Source organism: Hibiscus syriacus, unplaced genomic scaffold (genome assembly GCF_006381635.1).
Source record: "Hibiscus syriacus cultivar Baekdansim isolate YM2019G1 unplaced genomic scaffold, ASM638163v2 tig00111848_pilon, whole genome shotgun sequence".
NCBI lineage: Eukaryota > Viridiplantae > Streptophyta > Magnoliopsida > Malvales > Malvaceae > Hibiscus > Hibiscus syriacus.
In genome coordinates, this window is record NW_024063201.1 from 4,412,847 (window position 1) to 4,428,839 (window position 15,993).

Consider the following 15,993-nt stretch of genomic DNA (forward strand, 5'->3'; position numbering starts at 1 on the left):
ATAAATACTAACCTTATCGACCTCCCACCATGCATGATAAAGTTTAGCTTGTCCATTGCCCAACGCAAATGATTCATCTCGTTGATTCTTCAAGTGAAAGGCGTTAAAAGACGTTGGCATAATTGTATATCGTGTATTTCTTTTATTTTTCTTAAGTTTCCTAATTATTAGAAGACGTGACACCCACGCATCGATATGCTGTTTTACAAAAAAATACATATATTAGTGACTTACATAAATTTAAAAAAAAATAATCAAATTGAACTATAAGAAAAATATAAGACTTACCCCTCCATCGAAATAGCCATTGTCTTCGACCCCTAATAATACGCCCCACCAAGACCGATCAAGCAACAAATAGATATCATCGTTGAGCTTGCATATGTCAGTGAAACACCCCTGGCTCCGCTCATGTAGATAAAAATCAACTGCGGTCTTAGCCCAAAGGGTGTTATCCAGAATTGTGTCCGGTAGTTGTCTCCTCTCCACTTCAGATATCGGAATGGTACTGGCCGGTAACTCATACGAGAGCCAACTCTCATCCATCATGTCCGGCACGTCAGAGGGTTTCTCAAGAATCTTACATATGACGCCATGTGAATCGGGCTCTTGAATGGTGGGAGGGACCTCTTCAACGATGACAGTGGCCTCTTGAACGGTGGGAGGGGACTCTCGAGGAATGATAGGGGCCTCTTCAACGATAGGAGTGGACTCTTGAGGGATGACAGGCGAGTCGGACTTCTTCTTGCGGTGTCTTCGCACTATTGGGGTGTACGGAGACTTAATAGCACGTGTACGCCGTCTGATGCGTAAACTCCGTCGTGCAAGAAAAACCCGACGTAAAGCATCCACCTTATCGGGCCGCTAAATAATTAAATACAAAAATCAGTAAATAAACATACATGATATTTAAACAGTGAAAACAAAGACAAATACTAACTTCACAGTGTTAAAGAATAAACAGTTTAGTAGTATTGGCAGCAACCGAATAAATTTACTAAGCAATCTAAGTGAAATGGTTAATCTAAGTGAAATTACGAGTAAATTTATCATCAAGTTAAATATGGAAAATCTTAAACTTACCTCGTTGTGTAGAGTATGAACCTCATTCTACAACGATACTACCATCTCACGTAGAGCGGCAACCTCACCACGTAAAGTAGACACCTCCACACGCCATGCACCATCGTTATCGCGTAGAGTACCGATCTCCTCACGCAAGGCATTGACCTCATCACGTAACTCCCTTGACTCATCCCGTGGAGGTGGAGGTGGAGATCAGGGAGATAGAAGTCGTGGCATCTTTGCCGGTCGCCTATCATGTGGTGATGGTGGAGAAGAGGCTCGATGATGTGACGGGATAGGTAATGGCTCTCGTTGTAGAGGTGTATAGTCGGGTCGATCAGGTGATGGCTCTGGGTGAGGTGATGGCTCTCGAAGTGGAGGAAGTGGAGGCTGCTCATCATTCGTGCCATCAAAAAAATGCTGACTAGCTTGCCACCAATCAGTGGCAAGCTCAGCCTCCGTGGGTGTCAGTCTCTGTAATGGAGTGTTGGCCTCCTAAAAATATAAAAACTCAAACAAAGTTAAACGTCTACTATTATTAACTTGTTTATATATGATAGTATTTGTGTTAACTTACATTATTTATTGTCGCATATGGTATTAAGTCTTCCCAATCTAACAGACGTTTCCTCTTCCAGGAAATAGCCCTAGGAATATCATTTGAAGTTTTTAATGCATATGTCCGCATGCAGGGGAAAGCCTCGAATATCCAAATCTACAAACAATATAATAACAAACATTAGTAATTGTTAAATAATTAATTATAATTTTGAAAACATTATATAGAAATTCTTATCTTAAAGGCCCAAACAAAGCCTGAGAAAGTGTATTTCGACCCATCGCCACACAAACTTTTGCGGTCATCAAAGGCAGACGACAACTTAGTCCAGGTAGCTTTTCATATATACGAACCCCACGAAAACAGATTCCCATGCATTTAGGTCCTCTACCAATAATATTAGCTCCTGAGGAATAGGTTGTCTGGCCTCTCTGCCTAAAAAGCCGGCATACAAAAGTACTAGAAGGCATACTCGGACAACATCGACGTCATTCATCCGAGTAAAACCATCTTTCTTATTAAACAATTTCTTCATGTCTTCGACGTGTAAGTTCGGCTTCTCTATTGACTCATCAGGAAAAACCCGGGATAACCATGATGGGCGGGTGATATGACGAGTGTACCGGCCTACATCATCGTGTCCGAATCGTAGATCAGTGATTAAGCAGAACTCCTTCCGCCCAAAACAAGTATACGCCGGTGGAAAATGAAACCATATCTCTTCCTCACCACGTTGTATACTGTCGGGTAGATCGCTAGTCATGGTCTGAAGCCACAAATGGGTCAAATTAGCATCTCCACCCAGATGATGTACTCTCAGCCATGGCCCGAAGCAGGTTTCCTCAAACAATTTTCTTTGTGCAGGTGAAAGCTTCGAAGCAATTGTAGTGGCTAGGCTAACTTTATTCCTTAATGTCAATGAAGCCGAAAAAAATTTCTACAAAAACAATAAACATACCAAGTTAGATATACCAAAAACTACACTGTGAAGATATACCAAAAAACAATAAACATAAAGAGTAGTAGTTTATTCTTGAAACTAAAATTTGCAACACTGTTTTGTCTTTTGGTTGAAATGAAAATCGCAACGAGAGAATGAAAATCGCAACGCGGAAATGACTATCGCAACGCGAAATGAAAATCGTAATGCGATTTTGGTTTCGCGTTGCGATTATCTCGTTGCGATTTTCATTTCGCGTTGCGATTCTCTCGTTGCGATTTTCATTTCTCTCGTTGCGATAGTCATTTTCGTGTTGCGATTTTCATTTTCATGTTGCGATTTTAAGTTTAAAAACTATTCTTCTTCTGCAAATTGAAACTTTAATGGATTACATTACTTCAACCAAAAGACAAAACAAAGACAAATACTAACATCACAGGGTTAAAGACTAAACAGTTTAGCAGTATTGGCAGCAATCGAATGAATTTAATAAGAAATCTAAGTGAAATGATTAATCTATTATTGAAATTACCAGTAAACTTATCATCAATTTCAATATGAAAAACCTAAAATAATGCAAAAATTTTAAAATAAAAATAATTAAAAAAACTAACCCTCGGAGGTTGATTTTCCATTTCTGAATGATTGTGAGGGATTTCTGACCGTGAATGGTTGTGAGGGATTTTGCCGGAAATGGGGACGGAAATCTTCGGAGATGGGGACGGATTTCGCCGTAGAGAGTGAGAAATGGAGATGGGACTGAGTTGTGATTTTTTTTAGGTTTTAGGTTATGAGTTGCGATTACGGGATATACTGTGGACGGTTCAGTGTTCCGATAATTAATATTCGTGTTTGGAATTTGAAAATAAAATACGCGTAGCGATTATAATGGCGCTTTAAAAATCGCGTTACGATTTACGGATACGCGTTGCGGTTTTGCGGTTTACGTATTGTCGTTGCGATTTACGGATAAGCATTGCGATTTACGTATTCTCGTTGCGATTTACAGATACGCGTTGCGATTTACGTATTCTCGTTGCGATTTACGGATACGCGTTGCGATTTTATATATTGTCGTTGCGATTTATGGATACGCGTTGCGATTTTACGGATACTCGTTGCGATAGTCAGAATCGCGTTGCGATTTATATGTTCGCGTTGTGATTTTCATATTCGCGTTGCGATTATGGAAAATCGCAATGCGAATTTGTACTATCGCATTGCGATTCTTCATAATCGCGTTGCGATTCTGGGAATTGATTTGCGATTCTGGAGATCGCGTTACGATTTTTATTTCACATTGCGATTTTGTTGGTCATTTTGACAAATCCCAAAAAAATTGGTTAAAATCATATATTATAAGGCATTTTTGGTCACAGGCGATTTTCTCTTTCTCTTTTTTTTTTTTTTTTATGTGTTCTGTCAACTTTTGTCATTTTGTTATTTGTAGGTTACAAATACTTTATACTTATACATAAGCACCATTTGCCTTTGCCTTCCCCTTCCCCTCTCTCTTTCTCTCTGCTTCTTCTTCCTTTTTTAGCTTTAGAAAGGAGAGATGGATGGTAAACGGAATGGTTCGAAAGCAAAGGTTCTATCTAACTCCAGTAGACGAATCTGCAACAATGGAAACAACCAGGACCAACACAAACAAGGTTTAGCTTACTTCCATTTTAAAACTCTTTGCAAATTGTGTTTTTTTTATCAGTCTTTTCATCTTGAATTGTCTTTTGTTTCTATCTGTGGCACCAAAAAGAAATAAACAGTGGAAACTAATCAATCATATTTTCTTTTGATGGTCCCAACTCAATGCTGCTAGTTCTTTTATTCTGCAGAGATGGGGTCCCTTTTGTTTTCAGTTGGTTCAATCATCAGCAGAAGTGGTTTATTTCATTCTTTTGTTTTTTGAGCGTTTGTGGCTTGGTTTTGCTGTGAATTCAGGAGAAAGGTGTGATATGTATAATAAACTATGGTATGCATGCGCCGGTTCTTCTGTTTATGTGCCAATCACTGGAGAAAAAGTCCTTTACTTCCCTCAAGGTCACATGGAACAGGTTCTATTTCATTTTATTTTTATAACCAAATAATCGATTAATGAATCAAATACCAATATTCGAACATCTTATGATTAAGCCTTCGATTCAGGTTGAGGCATACATAAATGAAGATGGCACTATGGAAATGCCTATCTACAAATTACCTTCCATGATCATATGCAGGGTGTTGCATGTTGAGCTTAAGGTATCAAGTAAACATGCATGTATGCGTATTTTATCAGTTCTTAGCAGGCAACCAAATCTCATTATAAGTTGTTTGTTTGTGATGTTTCGGCATTGCAGGTTGAGCCTGGCACAGATGAGATCTATGCACAACTTACATTGCTTCCAGATGCAGAGGTTATATATAGTATTCAGTTCACTTTTCAATTAAATCTTGGATATTTGCTCTATATATAATCAATTCTTTTTTATGGATTACCAGCAAAATGAGCTAAGTATGGAGCATAGAAATTATCGAGCGTTGCCTCGGCAAATGTATCCACATTTCTTCAGTAAGAAGCTAACTCCGTCGGATATAGGCACGCACGGTGGATGCTCTATCCCAAAGCGACATGCCGATGATAGGTGTCTTCCACCCTTGGTTGGTATCTCCATTTTATTCAAAATTTTGTGGTCTTTTTGGTGCTTTCATGTTCAAAACATTTATTTTTGAACTGTTGCAGGACATGTCTCAGGAAACCCCGCAGCAGCAACTTCTCACGACGGACTTGCACGGTCATCGATGGTGTTTTCGACATGTTTTTCGTGGTAATTTCCTTCCCTTTCCTCCACCAATCGTAGTGATAGTCTACAGCTTTGCACTGTTCTTGTTTCTTTTGGAACTTATGGACTATGTGTTCCCACATGTAGGCCAGCCAAAAAGGCATTTGCTTACCAGCGGCTGGAGTAACTTTGTCACTTCAAAGAAGCTTGCTGCTGAGGATACATTTATCTTTCTAAGGTTATCTCTCGCTCTCTGCAACACCCTCCGCCGTATACCATATACGTGATTTGATGTTTCATTTACTTAGATATCTGAATTTTGGTCTTATGGAATATTACAAGCAAAAACATTATATTGTTCTTCTATAGAGGGGAAAATGGAGAGTTCGGTGTTGGAGTTCGTCGAGCAATGTCGACATTACTGAACAATCCGCCCCCATCGATCATATCTGGCCACAGTATGCGACATGGAATACTTGCCAATGCTTTACATGCGCTTTCTACCGAAGCATGTTTACTGTCTACTACCGTCCTTGGTAAGTTCAATGTAACATAAAACTTCAATTGTCACACTGGAACTAGAAGAGAAAAGGCATTAATTCTCTTGTTTCTTTGCAGGACAAGGTCTTCTGAATTTATCACCCCACTTGATCAGTATCTGAAGTCAGTTCAATTCAACTACTGCATTGGGACAAGATTTAGAATGCCTATAAAAGGCAAAGAATCCAGGGAACAAAGGTGATTACACTATCATTTGTGGATAATTTGAAGCATGATTTTAATCCCTACCTTCCTTTAACCTAGTATATTCTAATTAAAAACCAGAGCCCTTGGCACTATTGTCGGCATTGAAGACGTTGATCATATTAGGTGGCCCAATTCTAAATGGAGATGTCTGAAGGTAACGTGTGCTGTTTTGCATGCATGACCTTTGATGATAGATGCCTGGTTTCTAGTTTAGTTTTCTTGTACTCAATCCATTCATGGACTTCTATGATTTCTAGGTGAAATGGGATAATCCCACATCGAGTTTGGTGCTCCCTAAAAGAGTTTTCCTTGGACGATCGATCCGACTGAAGTCACTAGGATGAAGAAACCTTTCGCTCTGCATTCTCAGAAGAGGGCTCGCTCTAATGATGCATCATCCCCTGATTTTTCTAGCTTGCTTATGGACGGTAGGTAGTCAATATTCTTTTCCGGATTCAATGTATACTTTTGCAGAAACTGATCATAATCTCTTCTTTACCAGGCATGTTGCATGGTTCACCTAAATGTCAATCCCAAAGTAGCTCAGGGGTCTTGCAAGGTCAAGAAGATAGAGATACATGTGCGAATCAATCCGGTGCACTACAACAATCATTACCACATTTTCTCCCGCAAAGTCATGGTTGGGCCTCAATTCAACAGAAGATGCATAAGAAACCAGAGATTCAGATTTCAATCTGCAACCCGTTTTATCAGTACACCACCAGCACAGCCTTCTACTCTCATGGAGTTCACGATGATGCTCGTGCTAGCAAAAGGTTTTCAGTTCCGAATGTTGATTCTCCAGAATGGAGGAATGAAAATGGATCTTGTCTGAACCAAAAGGTGGTCATAGATATATGCTTTTCGGAGTAAATTTAGTTAATGGCTCACCAGAGCTCCCTTCACCACAAGTACTCACTTCTAGTGAGGTAAAACGTCTTTGTTCGACTCCTCCTACATCACAATCGAGTGTTGAGGAACCTTCTAAGTGTATATCTAGCAAGCAATGCAACAACTGCTGTTTTGTCGGCAACCGAAGTTGCACCAAGGTACTGCTGCTACCTTTCCATAAATTTCTCAGTCGATAGAGCGTTTCAAAGTACGTATTGATCGTTTTCTTTTCTCTTTTAGGTGCTGAAGTATGGACTTGCTCTTGGAAGATCAATTGATCTCCATCGATTCAATGGATATGAAGACCTCATCATTGAGCTCGATCGCATGTTTGATTTCAATGGAAGATTGATCGATGGAAGCAGCGGCTGGAATGTAACCTATGTCGATGAAGATGGGGATATGATGTTGATTGGAGATCATTATCCATGGCAGTTAAGTCCAAAACGGAACACAAACTCTGCCTAAAACAAATCACGTCTGCCATGAATTTTCTAGTTTGAGACTTTTGGTTTAATGATCAAATCTTTACAGGAAATTTCAGTACCAGGTCCAAAGGATGGTGATCTGCCCCTGGGAAGAAATCGAGAGGCCGAATTCGAGCACGCCCAAATCAGGATCTTACTGAAAGGCCTTTAAAAATCTTGATTATGGTAATATGTTCAGAGCTTTTCCTTGGGGTTGAAGCAAAGCAATGGCAATGCACAATCTTTGAATAAAGTTGTTTGTTGTTCAAGTTATGTTGTTTTTAAAGAGATTTCAGTCTTGGATACTGCATGCATCTCGAATTGCTGCATTTACGTGCATATTATGTATATGCATCTGTAAGTTGTTTGCAGAGATGGTTTATGTTTAGAGATGATCAAACATGGATAATTCTAGAATAAAAGTTTTACCTTTAATCAATGGATTTGTATACCATAAATATTTTTCTTGGATGAGAATTGAGAAGTGACTAAAATGGATCCGTGGAAATAGACGAGTGACTAAATCCGTATTTCACCCTGAAAAAAATCAGTATTATCCAGCCATGGCTGGTGGAAATATTTTACTCACCAGACAACACCACTGAGCTGAGTTGGCATCTCTATTTTCCCGCCGATTTTCCAACCAAATTCCGGGAATATCTGTTACAATAATTTCGGAAATCTCTTCGTCTTTACCACTATCAAACAAGTTTGCTCCTTTTCTGAAACAAAGAAAACCCTCAACGCACAATCATCGACCAGACAAATAGAAATACTTGGCCAAACCATGAAATCCATATGTTTTCCCTTCACAATCGTTGCGGCAACCATCTCAAATTCCAATAACTTAGCCGTCCGCTAACACCTAACCCCCTTCAATTCAAAACCCCAATCTTACTCTCAAAAGAACCCAACGTTCGGTCATCGCTCTACGATCTGAGTCTTTTTCGGAACCACGAGGGAATCAACAAGGGCAAGACGCTGAAACCCTAATCGAAGACCTGAGGACGACTGGTTACTCCCTTCAAAGGCATTGGAGGTACCCATTATTGAAATTTCACTTTAATTTTTAAATTACTTGATCTGGGTTTCGTTTTTAGTGTTAGAAGAACAAAGTTATGTAGTTTTTTTTTTCATAGTACCCATTTGCCCTTGTAGGAATCAGAGTGGCTCAGAGTTACACTGCATAAATGGTTGGATGATGAGTACTGTCCGGAGGAAACAAATGTTGAGATCAGCAAGGTAGCTGCCCAGTCATTTTATCAATCTTTGTTGGAGAAACAATCAGACGTGGGTGAGATTCTTTTGAAGATGGCTAGAGAACTAGAATCCATTTCTTATCGGGAAAGCTTTCATGGGGCATTCTCGTCGGCGAATGCAGCTGTTAGCTTAATTATCCAACGAATAGAGCAGTTGTAGGTTGATTTTTTGAGTAAGTACTTGGTATGTACTGTTTAAACTGCTCAGTGCTTTCAGTTCGTTTTTGTTATGAATTGTGCTTCATTTATGTAATAGTGCCATGAACACTACTCATGAAACACGAAATTCTTTAGCGGGAACCATGCTGGTTACTTGCCTGTTGATATTGTGCATCTCAATTCTCAAGGTAAAATGCAGTTTTGTAGTAAATATGGGTTGGAAATCTGATGTATACCATGAGAATATCTGCATAATCCCATGGATGCCCCCCCCCACATTTCTGCTTGATACTACATCAGATTATCCTATTGTTTTCTATAATTGTGCTGGAGAAATAAAATTTGGGATTATTTCTTGAGTTTGAATTGTAGTCCAATGGCTAGCAGTCTCATATAGGGTGTTTAAGTTGGAAATATGTGAAGGTCAATCGCCTTCTCCCGTTGAGGTGTACAAATACCGGTTTCTATTCCCTAGCACAAACAGTCTACAACAGAGTAGGCTGGTACGTTATGAAAACAGTAGGGATTTTAAGAACCAAGGTGCATGGTTTGATTCCAGGTGCCATCACATTACTGAAAACCAAAGCTGGTGACTGCACCATTTCTTTACTTGATTTTATTTTTATTCTTTTTGTTTTATGATACTAGGCCTTGTTCCAATTCATGCAAGTCCAAGGCGATTTTTTTTAGCCTAGAATCAAAATCTAAGGTATTATAATCCCAAAACTTCATTACCCTTTTACTTCAACTTTATCAAAATTGGATATCTAGATAGTTCCATGCATACAAGTATTTTTTAAATAAATAAATAATATATATTAAAATTTACATTTAAAGTACAAAATTAAATTGAAAAATATTTTTATCTATCATATTGAAACAAGTCTAATCAAATTTAAGAATTATCTTTTGACAATTCAAAATCAACAAGTTTTTGTTACAATGTTCTTAAATTCCACATTTTTGTTGATATGAGTTTTTTAAAGTATTTAAATATAATTTTTTAAATATTTATTGATGTTGAAACATCATTGTTCAATTGCGTACATTGTTTTTTAAAATAAATTTTGTATAGTTTTTGGCTCATTATTTTCTGTTTTTTTTTATATTGAATGACATCAACGTGAAAGATATCATCTAGATGACTTCTCACATAGGTAAATGTGTGTCCTCCAAATTATATTTTTGAAGACAATTTCATGTGGATACAACTTTATAAAGATAAATATGTATTTAGACCTTCAAATTTGATTTATTTTAATTTTGCCCTTCCTATTTTAGTTTATTTTGATTTTATCCCTCTCGTTTTTTATTATACGTTGCCCCTTGAATTAGAATCCTAGCTTCGTACATGTTAATAATATTGTTTAGGTCTCATTTAAATAAAACATATTGTTATAATAAATTCAGCACCCTTATCACAATATTATATTTTCTTCTATTCACATTTTATTCAATGATTGAGCTGACCCTATTCCCATATATAATAGGGTAAGGGGGAGGTAGGATAGTAGGCTGCCCCCAACACAAGGTTGAAAGCCGCTTCCGTAAAAGACCTCCGTTATGAACTGTCCTCAGTGAGACTCGATCCCACGACCACAAGGTTAAAAGCCTTGCGCTCTACCAACTGAGCTAGACGAGCAATTGATGAAATGATATACGTTTTAAATTTCATACCAACTTGAGTTGCATGTCCGCTGGAAATGATAGACGTTTTCTATAGTTATAAAATATTGTCGTGAACCTTAACAATTGCGGGCGTTTGGTCTAGTGGTATGATTCTCGCTTTGGGTGCGAGAGGTCCCGAGTTCGATTCTCGGAACGCCCCATTTCAGGTTTTAGCCTTTTTAATTTTTAAATTTGGGTGCATCAGAGTGTGACACGTGGGTTTTTGTCTAAAATAAAAAAAATTGAATTCGGGACCTCTCGCACCCAAAGCGAGAATCATACCATTATACCAAATGCCCTCGTTGAAATTAATCTTCATAAATATGATATTGTTCATTTACTTTATTATTTTTACCATGAATCACTTGAGAAAATTTGAGTTTTCCCAGCAAATGATCATTCATCACAGAGAAAACCCAACACATTGAATGGCTGATCATCGTTGCCTCAGAAACTCTGCTCTTGGAGTCTCGGTCTCCATCCGGTAATCTTTTTTTCCTTTCAATATTTTTATTGTTGGTTCTTTTCCTTTCCTATTTCTTGAGGGATTCTCGTTAATAACCCAGAAAAGAGTCAAGTTTGATCAAAATAAATACTATAAGAGTGGGTCTAAATATTTTTTATCCTCTTGGTAATGATATAGGAAGTAATAAAGATGGAGACTTGGTGTGTTTGATGAAGATGGGTATGAAAAAACTTCCGCTTTTTCATGATATTGCTGTGCTTGGTAGTCCAATAAATGAAAATGAAACCCAGGTGGATAAAGCTTGCTTTGACACAGTAGTGGTGGATACTGCTGATGACGATGATATGGGTCATATGGAACCAAGTGAGCTTGATAGTGAGGATGAAGGAAGTTGTAGGACCAAGACTGCAACTCTCTTTGACAGTGGTAGAAGTCAAAAGAATGTGTCAAAGGAAGAGGGAGGTGCAAACCCCCATGTTTAGATGCTCTTGATTCAATTGACAAAGAGAATACATGTGAAGGTCTAGAGAATACCATCACACATCTTCAGGGAGGTGAAGAACCCATTTGTTGTAGAATCCCCTTCCGTGAATTAGGAGGAGTTGCAATTGAGTGTATTCGAAGAAAGCACTCTGCGAGGAGATATAATCACAACATTTCTAGTTCATCATGGAACCCTAATTATCAGGAGTTGAGTCACAAAAGAAAACCAAACGGATATAAGTGCAAGCAAATAAAAGGTAGATTAATCTGTAAGCATCAACAACCTAAAAAGGTTGATTCATGCTTCATTCACCAGTGTTGGTGCAGAAGAATAGAACCTAGCTTCTGCCAGAAGTAAAAAAATGTCAGGAGATACTGAAACCAATTCTAGTAACTTCAACATGAAGGAACAAATGCGTACTGACCTCTGTTTATTTAGAAAATGACACTGATGAAAATCTTTCTAGTAAGAACTGTAATGTATAAATTGCAGGTGGAGTTACTAAGAGTGATTTAGCTGTCACAACTCACAAGCATATCTGCTAGGGACTTGGTGGAAGTAAGATTATGCAAATTTTGCATCAATTCTCAATGGTTTAATGAACCATAATGTTGGGGAATCACCGAGAAAGAATGTCGGATCATCTGGTACTGAATCAAACACCTTCATTGTAAAAATAATAAACCCTACGAAGAGGATCCTCATTTTTGTAAAACTAAAATAAATAAAAGGGTAAACTACAATGTTCCTAACTGAATTATACTCTCCTGAACTTGCTCACTGAATTTTACAATCAAATCATTTTTCTCACTCGACTGTTTTCTATATAACAGTTGATGACGTGGCATTTTTATTATATAATATAAAATAATTAAAATGATAAAATAAAAACATAAGTGTTCATTGTAACACACCGTATCCTACCCGGATACGAATCCGATATGTCACGTTGGCTTTTCAAAACATATGTAATTAACAAATAAGAACAAATTTAAATTTTTGATCAACATAAAAAGGTATAAACCTTAACTTAAATAAGATAATAATTTCATATTCATATTTACATAAAAGCTTTAATAATTTACATAAATACCAAATATACGAGTTTACAAAATCGATCAGAGCATTTCAAATTAAACGTATAATACATGCCAACATTTTACAAAATTAACAAAAAAAACCTACATTTAATTTGTCCTTATCTGATCTTCACGGGGTATGCTATCCTCAACCAATCAGTTTTCAGCTTTCTTTAAACCTACGTGTGAGGAAATCACACGCTAAGTCGATGACTTACTGAGGCAAATACTAAAAGTGCTAACTTAATAAACAAAATCTTTATTGGTTTTTATCGAAACATTTTATAAAGAATTTCAACTTATTTTCCATATAAAAAAGGTATACTTATGTATATTATTCACTTTGTTTAGCTTTGTTCCAAATGTCCGATGTATATTACTGAGAACTCTAGGTATTTGAGTACATTGACGTTATGCACTAATGTTGTCACCACAACTCGTAATTTGCACCGAAGTACCACATAATTGTCCCGAAGGACCACATAGGTTTGCACCGAAGTGCCACATAGTTTGCACCGAAGTGCCACATAAAACCCTCGACTCTTGGCATGCCAACTATACCTCTAATCCTCAAACATATACCTTGGGCTATTAATTACATAATTATTTTCAATCACTATTTGAAGTGTCTCTTATTCACATAGTTACTTTCACATAGAGTCTTTTCATATACTCTTGTTCAAAGGTCACATTTCCATAATCATATAATCATAAAACATAACTTATATAATATAAATTGAATAAAACATTGTAATATAACATAAAAGAAATTATAAGGTTTTCGATCGAAAACACTGAGGTTGACTTATCGCAAGCCTTCCTCAATTCTATTACAAAACCGAGAAGTTGCACTCACCTTTGCCTCACTGAAGTCCTAAGCGAAATCCTTAACACTTTTGATTCGGTACTGAATATGTCGAGCTAACCAGAAGTTGATTATATTCAACAACTACACAAAACAATCGAAAATCAATATCGTACTTTGAATCACTTATAATCAATCATGATAACTTGAGATGAAAGAAACACTAAATTTTCATATCATGCCTAGAAGTATCGATACTACCCCTACAGTACCGATACTTTCCTTCAGGGGTATCGATACCTCCTGACGGTACCGATACTATTCCGAGGTTCTGGAGTTGTATCTTGAAAATGGTATGGATACCATACCCATGGTATCGATACTACCAACTCAGTATCGATATCTTCTTCAACTAGTATCGATACCACCTTTAGAAATACATAGATTTAACCCTTGAAGTATCAGTATTGTTCTAACGGTACCAATACTCTATGCCCAAAATGGCTATTTTCAGTTCAAAAATCAATCAAAATTCTCCTAAATATCTTATATTCCACACACATTAAGCCTTTAAGCTCACCCTTATACTTCCAAACTAATTTGTCCTCATTTACTACTCCTAATTATCCAAATTCTTGTATAAACACTTATATCTCAAAATCATACCAAAATTTCAAACATGTTCTTAATCATTTCTATTACTCTACCTTCTTAAATTGATCATTGACAAGTCAAATATCCAAATAAAACTTCAAAAACTACATTATATCAACAATTCATCTTAACACCCATTTTATAAATTCACTTCTAATCCACTCCTCTTGTTTTTTTAATCTTATATAAGCTTTCCTTAAGCTTATATAACACTCAAATTTCCATTACCAAACCAAAAATTAAAAGAAAACCACCAATTTCGGAATCTTACCTTTAGGAGTGGAGCTCACAGTAGAAGAAGATATAAGAAATGGGTTTCCATACATCTCTTTGCTTTTCTTCCAAAACCCACATGTTTATCTCCTTTAAAAAGGAAGATAAAAAATCCTTCTTGAAAATACCATAATGCCCTTCTACTACTCTAAAAATTTTATCTAGCCCTACACAGAAATTCCACCATAAATCATTGAATTTATCAATTTATCCTAATTCAACTACTGAGTTTAACATTCTTACATTCTGGTCACTGACCCGATAATTGAGATGTTACAGTCATGCCACTGCCGAATGGGATGCGTCGTTTCGCCTCGACACATTGAGTCCAAATCCAACCTTCATTTTTTTCGGAATTTGCTCCGAAGTCCATAAATTTGATATTGAAAGTGGGAAAAGCGAAACGTTTCAGTCCAAATTAATGGGTTTTGGGATAATTTTCGGTGAAACAACCACCATATCCAGACTCAGGAGGTCGAGACGACCTGACCCATGAAATTTGGAACCTGGTTGTTCACATCTACGACGGTCGATAGTGATCAGAATGAAAATGATGTGGTGCCCGGTGGAGATAAAATGAAGAAGAGAATGAAAAAGGGTAAATTACACCATGAGTCACTGAACTCTACTCTTTCTCCTATTTTAATCATCGAAACGATGTCGTTTTGAAGCCTATACCATGTCATAACACCATTAAATAATTAACGGCAGAGTTAGAAAAATAATTCAATATGTAAAGTTCAGTGAGCAAATTGATGAAATTAAAAGTTAGGTGATCAAAATCATTAAAATGAAGTGGTGTTCTTTAATGTTGGTACTAAATTAGGAAGTGAAGTTGAAATTGGCTTAAAACAAGGTTATTTATAGAGCAAGTTGATCAAAAGTAGAGTATTTTTCAACTCGTTGCTTATTAAAATTTAACTCAACTCTTGACTGTTAAAAAAACTTATTCCTCGTTAAAACTTATTAAAATTTTGGTGAATTTAACTATAGGTAAAATAAACAAGAGAAAATAACTTTAGTGCCGAAAATATTTTATAATATATAATTTTAACTAATTTTTTTTGGATTTGTAAAATAATCAATAAAATCGCAACGCGAACTCCTATTTCTCAACACAGTTTCCAAATTCGCAACGCGAACATAGAAATTTTCGCAACGCTAATTACCGATATAGGTAAACACAACTATCGCAACACGAATTTCATTTTCGCAACGCAAATTTCGCAAATTGAATTCGCCAATTTCGCAACTCAATTACCGACATAGGTAAACACGGTAGAAAAAATCCGGTAAAAAAATCTGAATTCGACAATTTGAAAACTGAGTTGCGAATTTGGCAAATTCGTGTTGCGAAATGTAAAATCTCGCCTCTTAAAGAAAAAATTAAAGGACATAAAATGCACTGGAGTGGTTTTCAACCTGGGACATCCCAGTTGCTAAGTCCACGTATGAATCACTCAGCTAAACCTATGCCTGTAAATGAATTGAACAAACACGAACAAGGGTATGTTCATGTTCGTTCGTTCTTTCGTTTAACTTTAACCTAACAAACGAACTGTCGAAATGATTTTTTCTTTAAGAGGCGAGATTTTACATTTCGCAACACGAATTTGTCAAATTCGCAAATCAGTTTTCAAATTGGCGAATTCGGATTTTTGACCGGATTTTTTCTACCGTGTTTACCTATATCGGTAATTAAGTTGCGAAATTAG

The 15,993-nt window shown here is 36.8% G+C and overlaps 1 protein-coding gene, 1 non-coding gene and 1 pseudogene across 2 annotated transcripts; all 3 read left to right on the top strand.

The window, feature by feature from the left end:
- Nucleotides 1-4,138: 4,138 nt before the first annotated feature.
- On the top strand, nucleotides 4,139-7,760 carry LOC120172308 (annotated as a pseudogene).
- A 20-nt stretch (nucleotides 7,761-7,780) lies between these two features.
- On the top strand, nucleotides 7,781-8,993 carry LOC120172309. The gene is made up of 3 exons (XM_039179793.1): nucleotides 7,781-7,788; nucleotides 8,431-8,470; nucleotides 8,590-8,993. The coding sequence occupies exons 1-3, from the start codon at nucleotides 7,781-7,783 to the stop codon at nucleotides 8,848-8,850; spliced, it is 309 nt and encodes a 102-aa protein (XP_039035724.1). The 3' UTR covers nucleotides 8,851-8,993.
- Nucleotides 8,994-10,605: 1,612 nt separating this feature from the next.
- Nucleotides 10,606-10,677, top strand: TRNAP-UGG. Its single transcript has one exon. It is a non-coding gene; the product is annotated as a tRNA-Pro (tRNA).
- Nucleotides 10,678-15,993: the final 5,316 nt, after the last annotated feature.

What these genes read in the sequence shown, in the direction of transcription:
- LOC120172309 (XM_039179793.1), top strand. An exon ending in TCCCTTCAAAGGCATTGGAG is followed by an intron (nt 8,471 to 8,589) that starts GTACCCATTATT and finishes TTGCCCTTGTAG; the next exon opens with GAATCAGAGTGGCTCAGAGT.